Here is a 19,405-nt window from a genome sequence, read left to right on the forward strand (position 1 = left end):
CTAACATGAAGAGTTTTTTGTCTTGTTTTTTTTCTGTTTTTTGTTTCTTTTCTCTCCTTTGTTATGTCATTGAAATCGTATTCCATTACGATTTTGATACTCGACAAGTTATTTGCGCTTTATTGATTCATCAAGTTTTTAAGTTCTTTTGTGATAAACGAAAATGTATAAATTCATACATTGTCTATTAGCAGAGGCTAATAAATTATATACCGTTGAATGCCAATTGCCGATTTTAATGAAGTGAATTGTATAATTTTAATGTCTTTTCTTTATATTTATTTATTTATTTATTTATTTACTTTTTTTTTTGCTATCTTCTTTATCTCAAGAGTGGAATACGTCGTTTTTATTTTTATTATTAAATCGATCGCCAATTTTGAAAATTATTATTATAAATAATTATTAGATCACATTATATATATTTTTAATGCAATCAGACAGTATTCGATTATATGTATGTTCGATAGTTTTAATTCGTTTTTATATACCAAAATTTTATTACAATTATTTTGATAAAATAATTTCTTTAAAATAACATTTCATTTTTTTTCTTTTCTTTTTGATACAATCGATTTATTCCACTTTTAAAATAAAAATTTTAATTATTGTATAAACAAAGATATACTAGATCTTACACTACTTATCACCGATCATTATCGTTTATTAACAGTATTCTTTCTTTCTTTTTCTTTTCTTGGTTAACGAATATTATCTACTAAATAACAACTAACAATAAAATTAATTAATATTATTCAATCGATTTTAGAAACATTTTAAATAAAATACAAGTGGCATTCAACGTGTTAACGAAGTATCAACAACATATTTAGATTAATTAATTTTTAAATTTATATAAATATTTTTTTCTTAGAAACAAAACAAACAAATATTATTAAGTTGTCATTTGATGCTAGACATTTTTTTTAACGGAACAATAAATTCATAAAATCACACTTATCAGTCTCTAACAAGTTTATCCTTTTTAGTTAAAATATTATTAAATATTTCTATAGGTTTAAATCCCTGACTTAGAATAGACTCAAACAATGTTCTACGAACTTATGGAGATAATAATATTTCAAGTAGTTTGATTTTATTTTTTGTATGTGTGTTTAATCTGGCGTTACATTAAAAATAAACATGTTAATTAATTAATAAACAATTTTTATCATCGTTCAATATCAATAAGATTTTCGAGAATATTTATTTTTCTTTTTATTTTCTTAAGCTGATGATATGAGATCTAACAAAATGATAAATAAAAAGAAAAGAGAAAAAAAGAAGAAAAATTATGAAAAATCATCTAAATGATCGATTACGTGTTCATCGTCTTTTTCTAATCCTTCCTCTTATTTAGTTCGAATATCTTCTAATTATTTTTTCTTCGTTCTACGAGAATGTCATATGTTCGCGCAATTTTTATTCATTGTTCACGAATTTTATTTCTTTTGTTCTTTTTTTTTTACGAGGAAAGAAAATAAGTAAAACACCAGACTCCACACAGTACACAAACGTGCGCGTTTTAGTGTTGCACAATCGCATTACTGGCCGAGGTCGTAACATTGGCTAATATTTTCGGTAAGATTGTCGTCGGAAGGTCCGTGTAAATTGTGCTATTCGTTAACATAGTACTCGTCAATACAGTTGTTAGAATGCTAGCAGTTGTCTTTAATTTAGGTAACGCTGTTGATTTTTCTATGGTAGGTAATGTGGAAGACATGACATTTGTTATAATATTTATGGTTGTGTTAGTGATTGGCGTCGTCGATGGTTTCCATGGTTTCGGGCATAAATATTTCGTTTGGAACGGCGGACCAAAGCAAGCATCCATTAAATATGCTACCAATGAGCCAATTGTTAAGCCCGTTATATATGATAATGTCATTATATTGCCTGGTATAATACATAAAATAAAAGAAAAAGAAGAATTAATTTAATTGATTTGTTTTCTCGATTTGTTTTGTTTAATCGATTGTTTTCTGTTTTTCGTTTTTTTTTCTTTTTTAAATTTATTCGATAAAACGATTTAATAAATTTAAGATTATAAGTAATCAATTATGTTTATTTATTTATTTGTTGTAATTTTTTTTATATATCGTTTATGTGCTCGTAGATAGACAATAATTCATACTCCAACAATATTATGATATATTAAATATTGAAGATATTTAATATATATTAAATATTTAATTTTTTTTAAATAATTTATATTCTGCCCGGAACCCCTTATGCTAGATTAAAATGTTTGTATGCATACATTGCCTGCTATCAGGGGGAAAAATGTGGTAATTGTTTACAGACATAATAATATTGGAAAGCAATAATTACATTAAAATTAATAAATAGACATAACTGTTCGATGATAATATTTAAAATGAAGCAATCAACGAATCGATTATTTTATTTGAATTATTTTCGTAACTCTTTAAAAAAATGAATAATCAGTTAAATTTTAATAATTAATTTTACACGTATATAATTTATACTTTTATCTATTTCATTAATATTTTTATTAGTTAATGTTAAGCATTTTGATAAATAAATGATCAATATATATGAAGATTTTGATGTGAATATTTATTATGAAATATCAGTACGTAATATAAGCGATTATTATAAATATAATTGCCTCCGTTTTTATTATAAATACTAATCTATTTAAAATACTGACGAATTATTATATTTAATTAAAATATTAATAGTTATTTTTATTAATCTATGTAATACTGATCATTTATATTACGTAATGATATATTATTATAAATATTAAGAGTAAAATCTATTTAAATCTCAATTTTTTTAAATATTGGTATAATGAATAGCTTATATGGCTATAATTTATATTTACGTATCTGTTAATAAAAAATAATATTTAAAATTGTGATTAATTCATACCTGCAAGCTCGCGATGTTCCTCTGGTACTTTGCTAGGTGCTTGAATCATTGGTATGCTTCCAACAATACCATTTGTTAAACCAAGCAGCCAGGAAAACACTAATGGATAACATTCGTCGGATAATATAGGACCGCTTCTTGGTATAGCGCATAACAAAAACAAAGGTATCAGTATTATCCTTGCACTCGAGAAGTATAGTAAATGAGTACGTTTCCATTGATATGGTATTGTTGCTAATAACTGTAAAAAAAAAGATAAAAAATATATATTTAACTATAATTAACAAACAATTTTAAATAAGAATTAAATGAATCTTAATTTTAAATATAATAACGCATTAATTTTATCTATATAATTTCATTAATATTTATTAGTTAATAATAAATATTAAATTTGTAATTTAATTGTTGGATATAAATGAAGTGTAATAAGTTGAATATTTTTCTTTTCTTTTTTTTCTTTTTTAATTTAATTCATTACAATTTTTTCTTTATCTATTGTTATATTAATTTTATCTTTGTTTATTACCTTGCCAAAGAGATCAGAAACATTGAAAGCTGTCATCAAAATGACCGGCATCCATGATTCGTATTTGCAAGATACTATTTCTGACACTATTCCTGGATATAAACAGAGAGTTACGAAATATGCAACTCCGATGCTAGCCATGTATGGGAAAATAAGTTTTGAGACTTCGTATCTTGCCAATAATCCTCCTGAAAATAATTCAAACGAAAGAGTTTTTATTAATTTCAAAAAAAGAAAAGTAATAAAAGAAAAAAAGAAAAAGAAATGACGATTTGTTCTTTCAAAAATATTGCTCGCGTACTTTCGAAATGATTATCATTTCATAGCAAATTGACGTTAAAATTTAACGAAATGACATGGATCTATTTTTTCTATATTTAATAAAAAAAAAAAAAAAAGAAAAGAAAAAGTAAATATTGCTTGATTGCTTTCAAAATGGCGATTATTTTATAGCAAATATTTTGACGTTAAAATTTAATAAAATGACCGGATCGATTTTTACCAAAATTAATCAAAAAACAAAGAAAGAAAAGAAAAAAATCCTTTATAATAGATATCAAATACATTATTAATTAAGATATCAATTATCTAATAGATATTAAATATATTATTTAATAAATTTCAAAATGGTGGATATAATTTTAAGTATTGATCGTCGGTCTTTAAAGTAACGTCTCGAGTCGAATTTTTAAAAAATGTTTTTTTATAAAAATTTGCCCAGAATATTTATCGTATACAATTTTCAATTAATTATTTAAACAAATATTGTTTTATCTTACAATTAGACGTGAATGAAAAACTTACTTTTAATACCAGACCAAGGCTTGCTATTCTGATTAGCGTAAGAGCCTCTCATCACCACAACGTCTTCAACTTTGTAAGTTGGACCAGCACTTCCTGGAGGATTCCCAGAAGGTGCACTAGGCTCATAAACGGGATTACTAAAGGAGAATGCTGAATATTGTCCGGTACCTAAAAGGAATAAAAATAATTTTTTAAAAATTACTAAAAATATTACTCCTTTTTTCTCTCTCTCTTTATATATATTTTCTTTAATATCTATCAAATCTACGAATTAATCAAAAAATTCGATGAAATAATTTATATAAAGATATGAACTATTCAATCGGTATATATACAAAATATAAATAAATATTATAATTTGTAATAACATTAATGAAAAATAAAAAAAAAAAAAAAAGAGAAAAAATTGCCTTTTTAAATACGTAGAAAGAAAAGAAAAGGAAGAAAATTAAATTCAATAATATTTTGATGTTAAAAAATATATTACCATTTAGATCTGTACTTGCACTGGCAGAATCAGTTCCCAATGGACTTGTTTGTATTTTCAAAATTCCGTATTGACCTTTACTTGGGTCACCCACCTGGTCAAGCGGATCCATCTGTTGAATGAAATCATTTAATCTCTCAATCTCTCATTGTTATTGTCAACGTTACGTATGTTTAACAACGTATTGTGTAAAATCACTCGATTACCAGGCCAACGTCCTCCGTTGGTTCCAATGTAATACGATTTCTCTCTTGGCATAGTGTTATGTAAAATTGTACGAAATCAGACTTTCGTACAATTTGATGTAACAGGAAACACATTAATATCGTCAAATTCGACAATACAAAGAACATCGACGTATTACCACGTTCATCTTTCAGCAACGATTTCGTCAAAATTCGATTAATCGAAACCCAAAATCCGGCAACACCTACGTATACAAATATCACTACATATGAAAAATTCGTTGAAAACAATTTTCTTAAATAAATTTCGTAATTTTATTAATCATTGCAAAATGAATTGAACTGTCATAGCAATAAATAGATCTTTTTTTCCCAAATTTTTCTTTTCTGTACTTTTTCACGAAACAAAGAAAAATATTTAACGATTGATGTCTTTTTCTTTTTTTTTTTAATTGTTCTTTTATTTTTTTTTTTTGTTTTTCTTTTCTTTTTTCAAATTTAATATCTACTTACTCTCTCCAGTCATAACAGCTTGCGTATATCGACTTGGAAGCATCGAAGTATATCCATAAAAGCTCGATTGTTGAACTGTTAATTATCAAAGATATTTTTTAATAAGAGATAAATAATTTCGATGATTTTAAAAAGTAATTATAATAAGATATAATAACATTGGACACGATACCTGTACAACCAAGCGAGACAATTGCAACAGCCATTAAATTAATATTGTACGAAGTACCAGCACCAAATACTTGCCACCAAATTTCGCATATTACAACGAAATTCAATGTAACGAACGAGACCAAGTAACCTGGTAAAAAAATGATGATAACGATAACGATAATAATTATAAATAAGATTCAATAAAAATGTATTATATACCTATATATATATAATACATATCCCTTACCAAAAGTTATTCGCATATTCAAGGACAATGTTTCGACTAAAATATTATTAGCGAATACTGCAAAAAAGGCCATTGTAATATAAACGACAGACATGTCGAATATTACTGTCGTACCAGGGTATCTTGTTTGAAAGTAATCTACAGCGATTATGAAGCTGTAATAATAAGATATGATGACATATTACGGTATAATGTATGTATTGTATTTTAAAAACATTAAAGATGATGGCATATCATATAACATTATATATATATATATATATGTATATATATACACGTTTATAATTTTATATTATGTATTTATTCTATATATATATATATATATATATATATATATATATATATATATTATTTTATATCGTATATTTATTTTTACATTATATATTTATATTTTATATGGATATGCATATATGAACTATCTTTTAACATTATTTTATTTATTAGGTTTAACGACTTAGTAAATTAAAAATATAAAGCAATATGTTATAACTTTTTACACATTATAAAAAAAAATATATATACAAAATTTGAAATTTTACTACAAAGAAAATAAAACTTAAAAAAATAATATAATAGCTCAACAAGTTGTAAAAGAAATTATTGAATTAAAAAATATAAATAAATATATTATAATTACCTAAATATTAAAAAAAAATATATATATTTATAGCATTCGATGAATCCTCAATTCTAGTAACAAATTGATCAATTAAAGATATAAATAGATATGCTATAACTATCTAAAAATTTTATATATATAATTCGATATTGCATCATAAAAAATAAAAATAATTGAAATAATATAATGATTCAATTTGCACAAAGAAAAAAATTATTGAATTAAAAAATATAAATAGATATAATATCTAAAAATTATATACAAACTATATATAGTTTATATATATACATATATAAATCGATAAAATTCGATAATTTCTCATGAAAAAATAAATTTATCTAAGAAAAGAACATATTGCAATAACTCATGGTTAAATTGACAATTTAATTCAGAATCTCTCATTGATTCCGCAAGGTGGTTCAATCGATTACAGTCTATGTTCTTCAAAGGTCAGACCACGAGATACTATTTAGTATTCGAAGGTCTTTGACATAGGCTCTGGAAATGTATATGATATGTATTCACTCTATAAAAATACGTATATATATAATAAAAAATGATTAATATGACCTGTTGTACGGTAATAGGAAGCCTATTCCACCAAGTATCAAGGCCAGATAGATTAAGTTGCATTTGTCGACCGGTGGTGAAAGATGTGTAAATCCATTAGAGAATTTAAACTCGTTCATGCCTCTTGCTTTTCCTAATTGCACATATCCACGACTGAGATTTTCGTCCATTTTGTTCCTTTTTATTAATTTCTTGTTGTTGTACAGTTAGAATGATTAGGTTCGACGAATTTTAAGATTGCGGAAATTAAAAACTTTGGACGATCAATCAAATTGATTCTTTTTTCTCTTTCTAGAGATACATGATAAGAGTCGTTGTTGGATACTTGTAATTTATTGTGAGTCTTCAAAACTGAAAGATAACTCGAGAATTAGGAAGAAAAAGACAGAACAGAGATAGATAAGTAGAAGAGAAGAAGAACAAGAAGAAGAAGAAGAAGAAGAAGAAGAAAAAGAAGAATGGAAAGCCGCACCATGTACACACTTTTCACTGATCAGTTAACAGCATCTGATCAACGCATTATTTATTTCCTCTCAACACTTTGTTCAGACGTGTGTTCTGTGCCGGAATATCACAGGCGCATGCTTTGAAATTTGTCTCATTGATTTCTGCGCGCGCAAACATTCTATCCTTTTCGTGATTCTTCACAACTGACAATAAGTATCAACTTTCTTCTCTTGTCGGTAAAAAGAAAAACATTTATTTATTCATTAAAACGATTTATTTCAAGTACATTATTTCGACAAATTGCGTGTTAGCGTGAAAAATTATCATTTCGTAACTATAATTGTTATGATGTATTAGCTGATTTTAAAATCCATTTTTTTTCTCTTTTTCAAAAGTTTTAGACGCATCAATTTTTTTTTTGTTTTTTTTTTTTTTTTGTTTTTTTTTTATATTTTTTTAACGATTAATTAATCAAGTACATAAGAACATATTGATAAATAAATTAATTAAAGTTTTGATAATTTTTTTTATTAAATTAATCATGTTCATTTATTGTTTTTTGTTTCATTATCATTTTATTGATAATAAAACTTTTATCTCCTTACAGTAGATTAGTCGTTTTACATTGTTTATTATTAAGAATTAAAAATTTTTTATCGATAATAGTAATTTTACCGACGGAATATAAAATTTATCGATGCTGTTTTAAATCTATTAAATTTATCGACGGATCCTGTTTCGTACAAATATAATTATATACAATTGATAAGTAAATTATAATTGATTTATAATATTTTTAAATTAAACAATTAACGAATTGATTATATTTAAGTATTTTCATAGTTCTTCGAAAATAATTAACGATAAAGAATTAAGATAAATTAATTAATAAAAATAAAAGAGTAATTATTAAGTATTTGTTTTCTCTATTATTAAATATATAAATAATGAATATATATATATGTATATATATATATATATATGTATATATTATATAAAATAACAATTTAAACAATATTTATCATATAAGTAATGATTTACGGAATACTACTGAGTCATCTGGTGTTAAAAGAAGAAAGTAGTTTTAGTTGAAAGATCGCCATTTGTAAGCGATAGACAAAACAAAAGTTCAATTTTGTAAGAATTGACAAGAAACTATTAAAAATGATGTTTTAAAAAATTTAATTTTTGTTTAACTAATGCAAAATATCGGCTTAACAAAATGCCTACGTCGTGTAGTGTGTATGGTTGTAGTAATAGATTTTCCAAAGAGAAAAAAATTCAATTTTTTACGTAAGTATCATTTTTCTTAAATTATTATTTCTTTTCTCTTTAACATTCAATGACTAAACAATATTTATTGTGTATATATATATATATATATATGCATATATATATATATATGTATATACACGTATATAAATATAAAATAATAGAATATAACTTTATTCTTACCGAACTAACCTAATTTAGAATAGTATCAATAACATTTTTATCGTATTATACATATGAATACATATAATATATTTGTTATATATGTATTTTTTTTTATAGTTTTCCATTCAAGGATGAGCATAGACTCGCAGCTTGGATAACAGCAGTTCATAGAAAAGATTGGAAGCCTTCTAAGGCAAGTAGAATTTGTAGTGCGCATTTCAAGCCGCAAGATTTCTTGCATCGTCCTAGTACAGCTTGGTATCCATATATCAGACGTTTAAAGCACGATGCTGTTCCATCTGTATTTTCAAACTATTCTGATACTTTGGAATCGAACAAGTCGAAATTAAAAAAAGAAAAGATTATGACATCTGCTAGAAGTGAGCCCAAATGTTCTAACAAATCAGACCAAAGTTTTGACGATCCACAATTATATTCTAATGGATTAAACAAAATAACTTTAGAAGTAGAAAACAACGAGGAACAAATGGAAGTTAAATTTACCGATTCGAAAAAAGATTTAATAATTGACAAATTGCAACATAAAATTCATATATTGAAACGACAAATAAATAAAAAAGATACAAAAATAGAACGTATGAAAGAATTGATATCACGTTTGCGAAAAAGAAGAATCTATAATCTTTCTTGGAAATTATTAAAAGATAATAGAATGTACATTCTTACTCGACAAAGTCGTCGTAAATCTGTGGCGCCACAGATAAGTTAATGTTATTTTTAATCAATATTTATCTCATTATTATAAACTATGACATATTTTGACAAGAATTTTGATTTAGAAAAATTTCTTCAATTTTTACAAGATTATGTCAATGATCGTACGTATAAAAAAATTCATCATATCAGAAGTTTCAAAAATTTTTATACGCCATCTGCGTTAGCGGCGCCACCAATGCGGCGCCACATCCCTACTATACGTGGCTCTTATGTGGAAGAGGTTACTGTATTGTCATCATCAATTTGTGACGGACACAAAATTCAAAAGCATCGAGTTATTTTTTGTATGTGTGCTTTTAAATGTAACAACAATTTTTATAATTAATTAATAACAATAATTTAATGTATTGAATCGAATGTTTCGTCTTGAATACAAAAACTTTCGTTGTTACTCTTTGTGGCGCCACCGAGTTGCTTTGTGCAAGTATTTTGTGGTCTAGTGTGGCGCGGTAATGTTACTTATAAGAAACACGTAGATACAACATGGAAGATATCAATAATATAAATACTGAAGATTTTATTTCGGAAATTGAATTACGTCCAGCTATTTGGGAATTATCCAGTGATGATTATACAAATAAAATTACCAAGAAGAATGCTTGGGAAGAAGTTATTAGGAAATTTTGCCCAGAATTTGAAAGAAAGTCTAATGCAGAGAAAAATAATATTGGTAAGTTTTTTTAATTTTCGAGACATTTTTAAAATTAATATAGTATTCGATATTATAATGAATTATTTGTTTTTTTTTTTTTTTTTTCTGATAATTACTTCGGAAAATCTTTTGTTTATATTGACATACGATAAATAATAGAATTAAAAATAGCTGAAAGAATGAATTGATGAAAGAATAATTTTATTTTTTATTATTGTGTTTTAAAGAGTCATTATTTTTGCAGCCTTACGTTTTCAAAGAAAATGGAAGAGTTTGCGAGACTGTTATTCTAGAGAATTATTAAAAATAAAAAAGGAAAAGTCAGGTTCGGGGACCCCTGCTAATCGAAAGCAGTATATGTATTATAACAAATTGAGTTTTTTACAAACTGTTGTAAAACCGATGTCAGGAGTAATAGAAAACGTAGAGAATATGACGATGTTGGTGAAGAAAGAACCAGAAAGACAAGGAGAAATGGAAGCTAGTCTAAAATCACGTTCTCGAAATAAGAGAAATATATCTGATATGAAACAGTTGGAGGAAGATAAACTTTTTGTAAGTGTAGCTGAAAAATTAATGAGAGGAAAGAGTCAAGAAACTATGGAAAAGGACGAAGACACGTTATTTGTGTTGTCGTTAGTACCTGAATTAAAAAAGATTCCAGATGATATCAAGCTTGATGTTAAATGTGAACTATTAAATGTCTTTAAGAAAGCTAGATTAAGTCAAAGCTTTCCCTCTTCTGCGTCATCACCCTCAACGTGTTCGATCCCTTCTTTAAATTTTCCATTTACTAATCAATGCCAATTTACCCAAAGCTTTAAACAAAATAATCAATCCAATGTAAATAGATCAACTACTCATACGCAAACAGCAACATATTCGTATCCACAAACGCAAAGTCCACTTTCATCTTCGGTACACACAACGCCTTCTCCAACATCATCACAACTTTCACATTCTTCACAAAATTCATATATTGACTTTACCGACAACATGTAGTTCAATATAAATATTCAAGATTTATGTATAATTATATTTTATATCTTACAATTGGAAGGAGTAATTTGGAATTTTAAGAGAAATAAAATCTTCTAAACTCTAAAGCTAGTTTTAACTCCAGAAAATCTATTAGATATATCTGTATTTTTTTAATATAATAATTTGTCAGATTTTTTGAATATTTTGAAAAATAAAAAGAAAAGAATTATCATTATCTTCTCACAAGCTTTTATATTTTATACATGTAAATCTTATATACAAAATTAGTTTCATACAATTTTTATAGGCTAATCGTGGCTCACTTTAATACTGTGCATAAATCTAAGGGTGGCGTTAGTGTCGACAGATATATATATTCATAATCTTTCTCTGAATGAGTGTATGTGACTTCAGCGACAAGTATGGACAAAATATAAAATAGAAAAGCGATAGGGTACCTAAAATCATAAATTTATCTTATCGGTATATAAGTTTGTATTGAGGTTATATTTCTCTCCCATTTAACCTAACAATTGAATTAGTGAAGAGTACTTCCATTTAACCTAACAATTGAATTAGTGTTAATAGAATGAACGTAAATTTTTTACTCTCTCATAATTATCTTTTTTTTTTTTTTTTGTGTCAGTAACGTGATTCTTTCAATGATTTGCGTTAGATAGGACGTAGGATCGATACGATTTTAATTTACGCGCAAATGCATAGAGAATAATAATACAATCGATAAATATTATAGTTAGTACATAAATTTGCGACAAAAAAAGAAAAAAAAAAAAAAAAAATAAATAAAAAATTTTATCCATTATTTTGTCAAGGGGAAAAAGTAGACAATAATTAATTAATACTTATATATTACATACAATATTATTTTATTAAAAATTAATGTGAATTTATTTACGTATTATCTGTGAGATAAAACTCTCGGTGCTGTTTCCTTTTTCTTTGTGGTTATCCTGCAGGTCTAATCTACGTTATATCATTTTCGTACTATTGCTACTATTACTACTATTATTACTAATAATATATAATATGATAATATAATTATTGTAATTGATTTAATCAATAATAATAGAATTAAAAATAACTGGAAGAATGAACTGATGAAAGAACAAATTTTGTTTCAAAGAGTCATTATTATCTTTGCAGCCTTGCGTTTTCAAAGAGTTTGCGAGACTGTTATTCTAGAGAATTATTAAAAATAAAAAAAGGAAAAGTCAGTTTTTATCTTAGGACCATATATATACATGATTAATTAGTGTCACAAACGCATAATGCCGACGTGCGTTACGTTAACTTAGCATTTTGTTTTCTATCTTTAACATCATTTGAAGAGAACGAATATGAACCTTTCAGATACATCGTTTGTTTTGTTTGATCTTTTTGTTTCATCAAAATTATTCGAATATTTTGCTATATAAATAAAATATTATTTTTATCGTGATGATCTTTGCTTATAACAAATTTCGCAGTATTTTCTGATATCGAAAGAGATCTCTATCATAGAAAAAAAAAAAAAAAAAAAAGTTAAATATAAAATAAAGAAGAAACTAAAATCAATTAATTATAAGGTAGAATATATTTTTGGATATTTAAATGTTAATATATATATAATTAGGTGGACCGGAAAGTAATATCGCTTTCTTAAATTAAATTCAAACGTATAAATTTTTAACAATTTTTAACAATTTTTAACAATCAAATATCGACATGCGCAGAAACGACATTACTTTCCGGTCCACATAATATATATACATTGTTGAATAATATTATCGATGTCTCTCACGTTAGAATTATTATCGATTATGAAGAAAAAAAGAAGAATAAAAGAAATATTACGATATGAGATATGTTCATATCGGAAGATAAAAAAAAGTCGACATCTCATTCGGTATAACCTTTTTTAAAAAGTAAAATCGAAATTTTTTTTTTCGCTTATACAAAATGATTTAACAAATTCAATAGTAATAATATCCTGTAATAGGAAACATGGCATCCGAATCAAGATATTTCCGGTAACGTAATTCCGTTTAATTAAAGAGAGAGAGAGAGAGAGAGAGAAAATATTGAAAATAAAATAAAAAAAAAGAAGAAAAAAACCAGAAAGGAAGAGAAGAGAAAGAAATAAGAAAAAGTTAAAATGAACGCATTCTCTGAAAATCCATTTTTTTTCTTTATGGATAATGCTCATCCAATATTCCCTATGGATGTTTATCAAGATGTCGGCAAAATAATTGAATTATCGGACACCGGATGTGACGCAATATCTCCTTCGTCTTCGATTCAACAGAAAAAAGATCAAAATCAATCATATTGCGAAAGGAAGACGCCCCGTTGTGATCCCGTATCGAAAAATATTCAGAAAGTATTCGATGAGAAACGAGAAACAAATCGGGTTTGTTTCAATTAATATACACAAATTTTAAATAATAAAATTAAATAGGATAATAATTTTAAATAGTTAATAAGACACGTTTTACATACGATACGATAAAACGCAATTTTTACTGGGGAAAAAAAAAAAAAAAAAAAAAAAAAAAAAAAGAAAAAAAAGAAAAAAAATTAGAGATGAAATTAATAGAAACTAATAATATCTATAGTAAATATTTTATATTATACTGGATATTCTCATTAATAAGTAAAGAAATATTTCAGGGTGGTTTCAGAATATAAAAACAATAAAAAAAAGTTTCATATAAATATTTGTACTATTTGACTTTATTTTCGAGCTATATATTATATATATATAAAATATTATATAAAATATTATATAATATAAAATATATATATATAATATAAAATATATATAAAATATTATATAAAATATTATATATATATATATAATATTTTATATTATTAATTAAAAATAAATGAAATATATATATATACATATATATATATATCTTTTTATTAATTATATATATTTTTTTTCTTCTATTTTGTCTATTAATCCCACTTCGTTTTTATTTTTTTTTATTTTTTTTTTATTATTATATAAATTAATGTTTTCATATTTACATATATACAATATTGTATTTTTATATTTATATACAATTTAAATAGGAAGAATTCCAGAAAAAAAGTAATAACAGAGGCAATGTATCATCGACAAACAAAACATCATCGAGAAAAATAAAAACGAAAGAATTTTTAGAGGAAAGATCTAATACTATGGATCAAGAGATTAATGAAAAAATTGAACAATGGGAACGAAATATCGCTGATTTTGAAAATACTCTACTAAGGAGCCAAGGAAATCTTATGGATGATCTGTCATCGAACGAGAAAGTCATTGTTGATTCTGATTTATCAAATTATTACCTTAAAAAGGCAATTAATCGGAAAAACAAAAGGGAAGAAAACGAGACTCGAAAAAAAGTTTTTGATTCGTACAAAAATTCAAATGAATCGACATCTACAACAAGATTATCTCAATCACCTGATGGCTTGAATTATTTAAAAAATGATAATAATAAAAGAAAACGAAGAATACCTTCGGCAACACGTTCACCACAAAAAAAGAAAGAAAATTTCTTGACGAAACCTGTATTCAATGATAACACAGATGATATCAAGATAAGAACAGATTTTTCATTTGTAAATAATAATAACGAAAGTAATAACGAAATGTTGAAAGATTTTAACGAAAAAATAAGAAAATCGATCGATCGCGCGGTGGACATAGATAGTATTTCGGATATGTTCGATAATTTTAATGAAAATATAAAAAATAAATTTGAAAATATTAATCAAGAAAGAAATGATTTTACCTTGAATAAACAAGAAAATATCGAAAGTTTGAAAGAAAATTTTAATCATCAAGATGTTAATCGTGAAACAAATAACAAAACTGAAAGGAGATCTGAAAGAAGAAAGGGCAGTTCAAAAAGTGCCGATCGTGATAGAATGAATTATCGTGGCAATATGGCGAAACGTTACGTCAATAAAAATTCGATAAAATTGGATGAAAATAATTCGGCGGCTAAGAAAATTCAAGATAATGAGTGTTTTATCGAAAAGAAGAATTTCAATAATGAAAATAATAAAACGAAGTCGAGAGTTCTTCCAAAAAGTGCTGGTTCATATTCACAAAGAAAAGAAAATATTCGAAAGGAAAAAATTGAATCGGAAAAGGAATTAAACACGGTGTTCTCTTTCGACTATGATAATTCCGACGCATCGAAAAAATTGAAAGAGAATATCAATGAAAGATCACCGATTAAAAATATTTCTGGATATTCTTTATCAAGATCTGTTAGAAAAGAAAAGGAAAATGACAAGGCGGATATTCAAAGAAAAGATTTAGAAAAAGTAGGCGCTATTTTTATTTCCTCGGTTATGAAAAAATCTAAAAGATGGTCGAATTCGCAGACGACCAATAACGAAGGTAAAAATTCGAAAAGCAATAACGATCTAAAAGATAAACTTTATCAATTAGAGAAAAACAAGATCGAAGAAGTTAACAGTGATCGAACGTCATCTTTTTCAAAAATTCATTCGACGATTTCAAATCTTTTAAAATTATCCAATAAAACAGAAAAATCGATGAGATCAAGAATACCAATCGCAATTTCTCGATTGAAAAAGGAATTAGGAGATAATTTCAATAATTCCAAATTAGAAGATCGAAGAAGATCGAGATCGAAAGTGGTCATTAGAGAAACTAATCGACTGAAAGATAACAAAATCGATGAATCAACGTCGACTGCTCTAATTTTGGTCGACAAGTCGGATTGCACGAGAGATGATGATAATGAAAAAAATAATCGAGAAAAATCTACATCAGATTTGTCGAATAGAAAATTCGAAAGAGTTCGCAAAAAGAAAATGGACGTTGAAACGAAGGTTTTCAAAATGGCAAAAGCTGAAAAAGAGGAAAGGAGAAAAGAATTTGAGAAATGTGGTTTACGTGAACCAGTGAAAAAATTGAAAAATAGATCTCAGGAAATAGTCGATATCGCTGTAACGATACTTGAAAGGAAATCGAAAGAAGTAAAAACAGATTCGAATTCCGACGGCAGACATCTTGAAGAAGTTTATTCGAAACCTTATTCTTTGAGAAGCGGTATATATTCCAGATACTTTCCTAATTTTTCATCCAAAAGTTATCGAACTTAATTTTTTTTTTGTTATTTTCATGGTATGACGAATATATATATTAAAAATCATACTATTTATCTTCCCCTTAAATACAAATTCGATTACAATTTTTCAATATTAAATAAAAAATATTAATAAAAAGTTTTAGTAATTCAAAATAATTATTCTTTTATTATAAAATGATATACATATATATATATATATATGTGTGTATATATATATTATTAAATTATTAAATTATTAATATCTAACGTTTCATAGAACTAATTTATATGTATTATTCAAATTCCTTTCTATATATGGATGTCTGTTTTGTGTTATTGAAATATTTGACTTTATGCGAATGTTTGTATAACATTTCCTAAATAATAATAAACTAATATATACAAATATAATAATGTTTAATAAATGAGTAACAGCATAACTGTGTTATATTTTTAGAATGTATTTATAATTTTGGAACCGGCAATAATGGAAACTATTTTATCGATTGGTAAACACTCAGTCAGTAATAATTGAGTCCCTGTTGTGTTAGCCGAGAGAAAGTCGGTAAATGAGATCTTCGTTTTATCGATCGATGAAAAATCGGCCGGTAATATTAGGATTCTGTTTCATCAGTCGGTAAAAACTTTGTTGGTTTTTATTTTTGAAATAATTGTTTTTAAAAAATATAAAATATAGATATAAGTACATGGATCTGTACATAAAAATGCTATAAAAGAAATTAATTTAGATCATAGTTTGTCGATAACAACTAAAAAGATAATGTAACAACCATAAAGATAAGAAATAAAAGGATTTAGTTAAAAAATTATATTAAAAGCTCAACGTTTGATGTCTTTTTAAAGTAATTATTGACGAACTTGATAACATTGTTTATTACCCAATAACAAAGTACATTAATGTGCATATAATAAGTAAAAGCAATGCAATTAATATAATCCAAACAAAAAATTGTTTATAGATCTGTATTATGTATATTTGTATTATTATTCTATTCATTTTCGAATAGTTGACGTTAAGTACGATGACTTAGAAGAACGATTCGCTTGTATTGTAAATTTAAAATAATTAAAATATAAAATAATTTAAAATAATAATTATGTATATATATATATATATATATATATATATATACATAAAATAGGATAAAAATTATATATATCATATATAATTTTTTATATATATATAATATATATATATAAAATATTACGTATTTAAATTTTATTGATATATAAATTTCAAATAATAATAGAATATTTTTCAATGTTAAATAATAAATATTAATAACAATTTTTTAACATATTAACAAATACATATAGACGTACGTATATTACCATTTCTAATGACATTAAATAATGTTATTCATCTTTAACAAATAAAATAAATATATATTTTATATTAATTGTTAATATAAAAATATATAGAATAATAATCACACGGATATTATGAGAAGAAAGAGGAAGAGATATAGAAAATGTTACATGTTTTTTCTCTTGATTTTAAGACCACATCAGGAATCTCCCTCTGTGTCGAGAGTACGTGTCGTATTATGTAGCATGAAATACACGAGGGTGGTGAATGAGAGCAGGGGTTAACATGCGGGTGAAGACTATGCTGTGACAGCGACGTAACAGAAAAGAGGGTTGCGCACGCTACGTTGATGACATAATTGGTATCATTCTGCTCCTTCTTTTGAGGTAACCCAACATTCAGCTTCTACTATCATCCATATGTAGGCATACTAATTCATACACCACTTTTTTTGTCGTTTCATTGATCAAAAAAAGAAAAAAAGGAAAAAGAAAAAGAAAATGAAGAGGAAAATGATGAATAATGATGAACATTAGAATTTTTTTTTTTAATTGGAATATTCTTACGACAATATGTTGCATTTAATTTTTATGCACATTTTGGTATGTCCTTAAAAAATTTCTATTTGCCTCCTATTCATTTTTATTTTTTTAATAATTTTAATACATAATTTTTTGGTGGCCAATAGAAATTTTTTTTATTGTTTAAATATTAAATTGTATTGCTATGGGACAAGGACTTTTATCATTTTAAGAGAAGTCTATATATATAATATATAATGCTGTTATAAAATATAAATGAATGCTATATATATATTTTTTTTTATTAAAAATATATTTATTCGTTATAGTTTAAAGTGTTTATTAGGATTTTTATTTAAAATACAAACAAGTAGAGATATATAAGAGCATATGTAGTATACATATATATGTAGTACGATGTGTGTTCGAAGTAAAAATCTTTTCAAAGAATATCATAAAACAGTACTAACTCAATAATCGGTGGGATTATATATTGCAGTATATACATCGTAAATTATTGATATGTGGTAAAAAAGTGCAAATATGATTAACAATAAAACTGAAATGGTTGATAACCAGTTAAGAAATCAGGAAAAAATTATTATGTTCTTGTAATACCGTTTATTATATCTTTATTTGCAGTCATTTTAAAACGGACTTTATTTAAAAAACTGATCATACTTATGTAAGAAGTTCAATCGAAGAAATTTGCAAATAATAAACAATTTTTGTTGACAATTTTTTTGTCCACCATTAAATTTCATATTCCTATGTGTATTTATTTTAAAATAATATAATATGGGATCAGAGCTTCTCATTACAAAATTTACATATATCAAATATTAAAATGATTGACGCGGATTGATCAAAATTATGACAAAAAAAAGAAACAACTACGAAATACGGTACATCTCATGTATTTCCCCTTCCAAAAAGTCATAGCTTTTTTCATTATCAACAAATTCACTATACGCAATCTTCAAATAATATCAAAATAAATTCGATTATTAATGATCGAAGAACTTTATATAAAATATCGAGGAATATGTATGACCTTACGAATGTTTGTATACGTGTATGTAGTTAACAACAAAATTACCTAAAAAAATAAAAAAAGAAAAGAAATGGAGAAAGACAGAGAAAGAGAAAGAGAAAGAGAAAGAGAGAGAGAGAGAGAGAGAGAGAAAGAGAAAGA

General features: G+C 25.3%; 4 protein-coding genes across 6 annotated transcripts in view; 3 read left to right on the top strand and 1 right to left on the bottom strand.

Annotated features, from left to right (window-relative positions):
* Window positions 1-7,639, bottom strand: part of LOC124953383 (equilibrative nucleoside transporter 4) — a 7,890-nt gene extending 251 nt beyond the window's left edge. Inside the window, exons 1-11 of one of the 2 annotated variants that reach the window (XM_047504678.1) lie at window positions 7,478-7,639; window positions 7,006-7,356; window positions 5,817-5,971; window positions 5,589-5,717; window positions 5,417-5,491; window positions 4,925-5,148; window positions 4,719-4,830; window positions 4,232-4,399; window positions 3,428-3,615; window positions 2,899-3,139; window positions 1-1,896 (exon numbers count right to left, since the gene is read on the bottom strand). The exon at window positions 1-1,896 is cut by the window's left edge and continues 251 nt beyond it. In XM_047504678.1, the coding sequence (XP_047360634.1) occupies window positions 1,526-1,896; window positions 2,899-3,139; window positions 3,428-3,615; window positions 4,232-4,399; window positions 4,719-4,830; window positions 4,925-5,148; window positions 5,417-5,491; window positions 5,589-5,717; window positions 5,817-5,971; window positions 7,006-7,175 (1,833 nt within the window). In that variant the 5' untranslated portion in view covers window positions 7,176-7,356; window positions 7,478-7,639 and the 3' untranslated portion in view covers window positions 1-1,525. The remainder of the gene's footprint in view (window positions 1,897-2,898; window positions 3,140-3,427; window positions 3,616-4,231; window positions 4,400-4,718; window positions 4,831-4,924; window positions 5,149-5,416; window positions 5,492-5,588; window positions 5,718-5,816; window positions 5,972-7,005; window positions 7,357-7,477) is intronic. The other variant, XM_047504679.1, reaches the window with a different exon arrangement.
* Window positions 7,640-8,518: 879 nt separating this feature from the next.
* On the top strand, window positions 8,519-9,677 carry LOC124953360 (THAP domain-containing protein 1-like). Its single transcript, XM_047504614.1, has 2 exons — window positions 8,519-8,745; window positions 9,007-9,677. Exons 1-2 carry the CDS (start codon window positions 8,675-8,677, stop codon window positions 9,617-9,619), a joined length of 684 nt encoding a protein of 227 aa, XP_047360570.1. The 5' UTR covers window positions 8,519-8,674; the 3' UTR covers window positions 9,620-9,677.
* Window positions 9,678-9,685: 8 nt separating this feature from the next.
* On the top strand, window positions 9,686-11,495 carry LOC124953359. The gene is made up of 2 exons (XM_047504613.1): window positions 9,686-10,297; window positions 10,524-11,495. Exons 1-2 carry the CDS (start codon window positions 10,111-10,113, stop codon window positions 11,279-11,281), a joined length of 945 nt encoding a protein of 314 aa, XP_047360569.1. The 5' UTR covers window positions 9,686-10,110; the 3' UTR covers window positions 11,282-11,495.
* A 1,533-nt stretch (window positions 11,496-13,028) lies between these two features.
* Window positions 13,029-16,477, top strand: LOC124953358 (putative uncharacterized protein DDB_G0282133). 2 transcript variants are annotated; one of them, XM_047504611.1, is made up of 3 exons: window positions 13,029-13,185; window positions 13,260-13,670; window positions 14,339-16,477. In XM_047504611.1, exons 2-3 carry the CDS (start codon window positions 13,416-13,418, stop codon window positions 16,391-16,393), a joined length of 2,310 nt encoding a protein of 769 aa, XP_047360567.1. In that variant the 5' UTR covers window positions 13,029-13,185; window positions 13,260-13,415; the 3' UTR covers window positions 16,394-16,477. The 2 variants fall into 2 exon arrangements, with proteins under 2 accessions (XP_047360567.1, XP_047360568.1); XM_047504612.1 differs by having other exon boundaries at window positions 13,111-13,166.
* Window positions 16,478-19,405: the final 2,928 nt, after the last annotated feature.

The sequence above is a fragment of the Vespa velutina genome, chromosome 12 (genome assembly GCF_912470025.1).
Source record: "Vespa velutina chromosome 12, iVesVel2.1, whole genome shotgun sequence".
Lineage (NCBI taxonomy): Eukaryota > Metazoa > Arthropoda > Insecta > Hymenoptera > Vespidae > Vespa > Vespa velutina.

Excerpts from the sequence above, each read along its gene's own strand:
- LOC124953360 (XM_047504614.1), top strand. The coding sequence starts at position 8,675 with ATGCCTACGTCGTGTAGTGTGTATGGTTGTAGTAATAGATTTTCCAAA. Across the intron at positions 8,746-9,006 it reads AAAAAAATTCAATTTTTTAC|TTTTCCATTCAAGGATGAGC; the intron begins GTAAGTATCATT and ends TTTTTTTTATAG.
- LOC124953359 (XM_047504613.1), top strand. The coding sequence starts at position 10,111 with ATGGAAGATATCAATAATATAAATACTGAAGATTTTATTTCGGAAATT. Across the intron at positions 10,298-10,523 it reads TGCAGAGAAAAATAATATTG|CCTTACGTTTTCAAAGAAAA; the intron begins GTAAGTTTTTTT and ends TTATTTTTGCAG.
- LOC124953358 (XM_047504611.1), top strand. The coding sequence starts at position 13,416 with ATGAACGCATTCTCTGAAAATCCATTTTTTTTCTTTATGGATAATGCT. Across the intron at positions 13,671-14,338 it reads AGAAACGAGAAACAAATCGG|GAAGAATTCCAGAAAAAAAG; the intron begins GTTTGTTTCAAT and ends CAATTTAAATAG.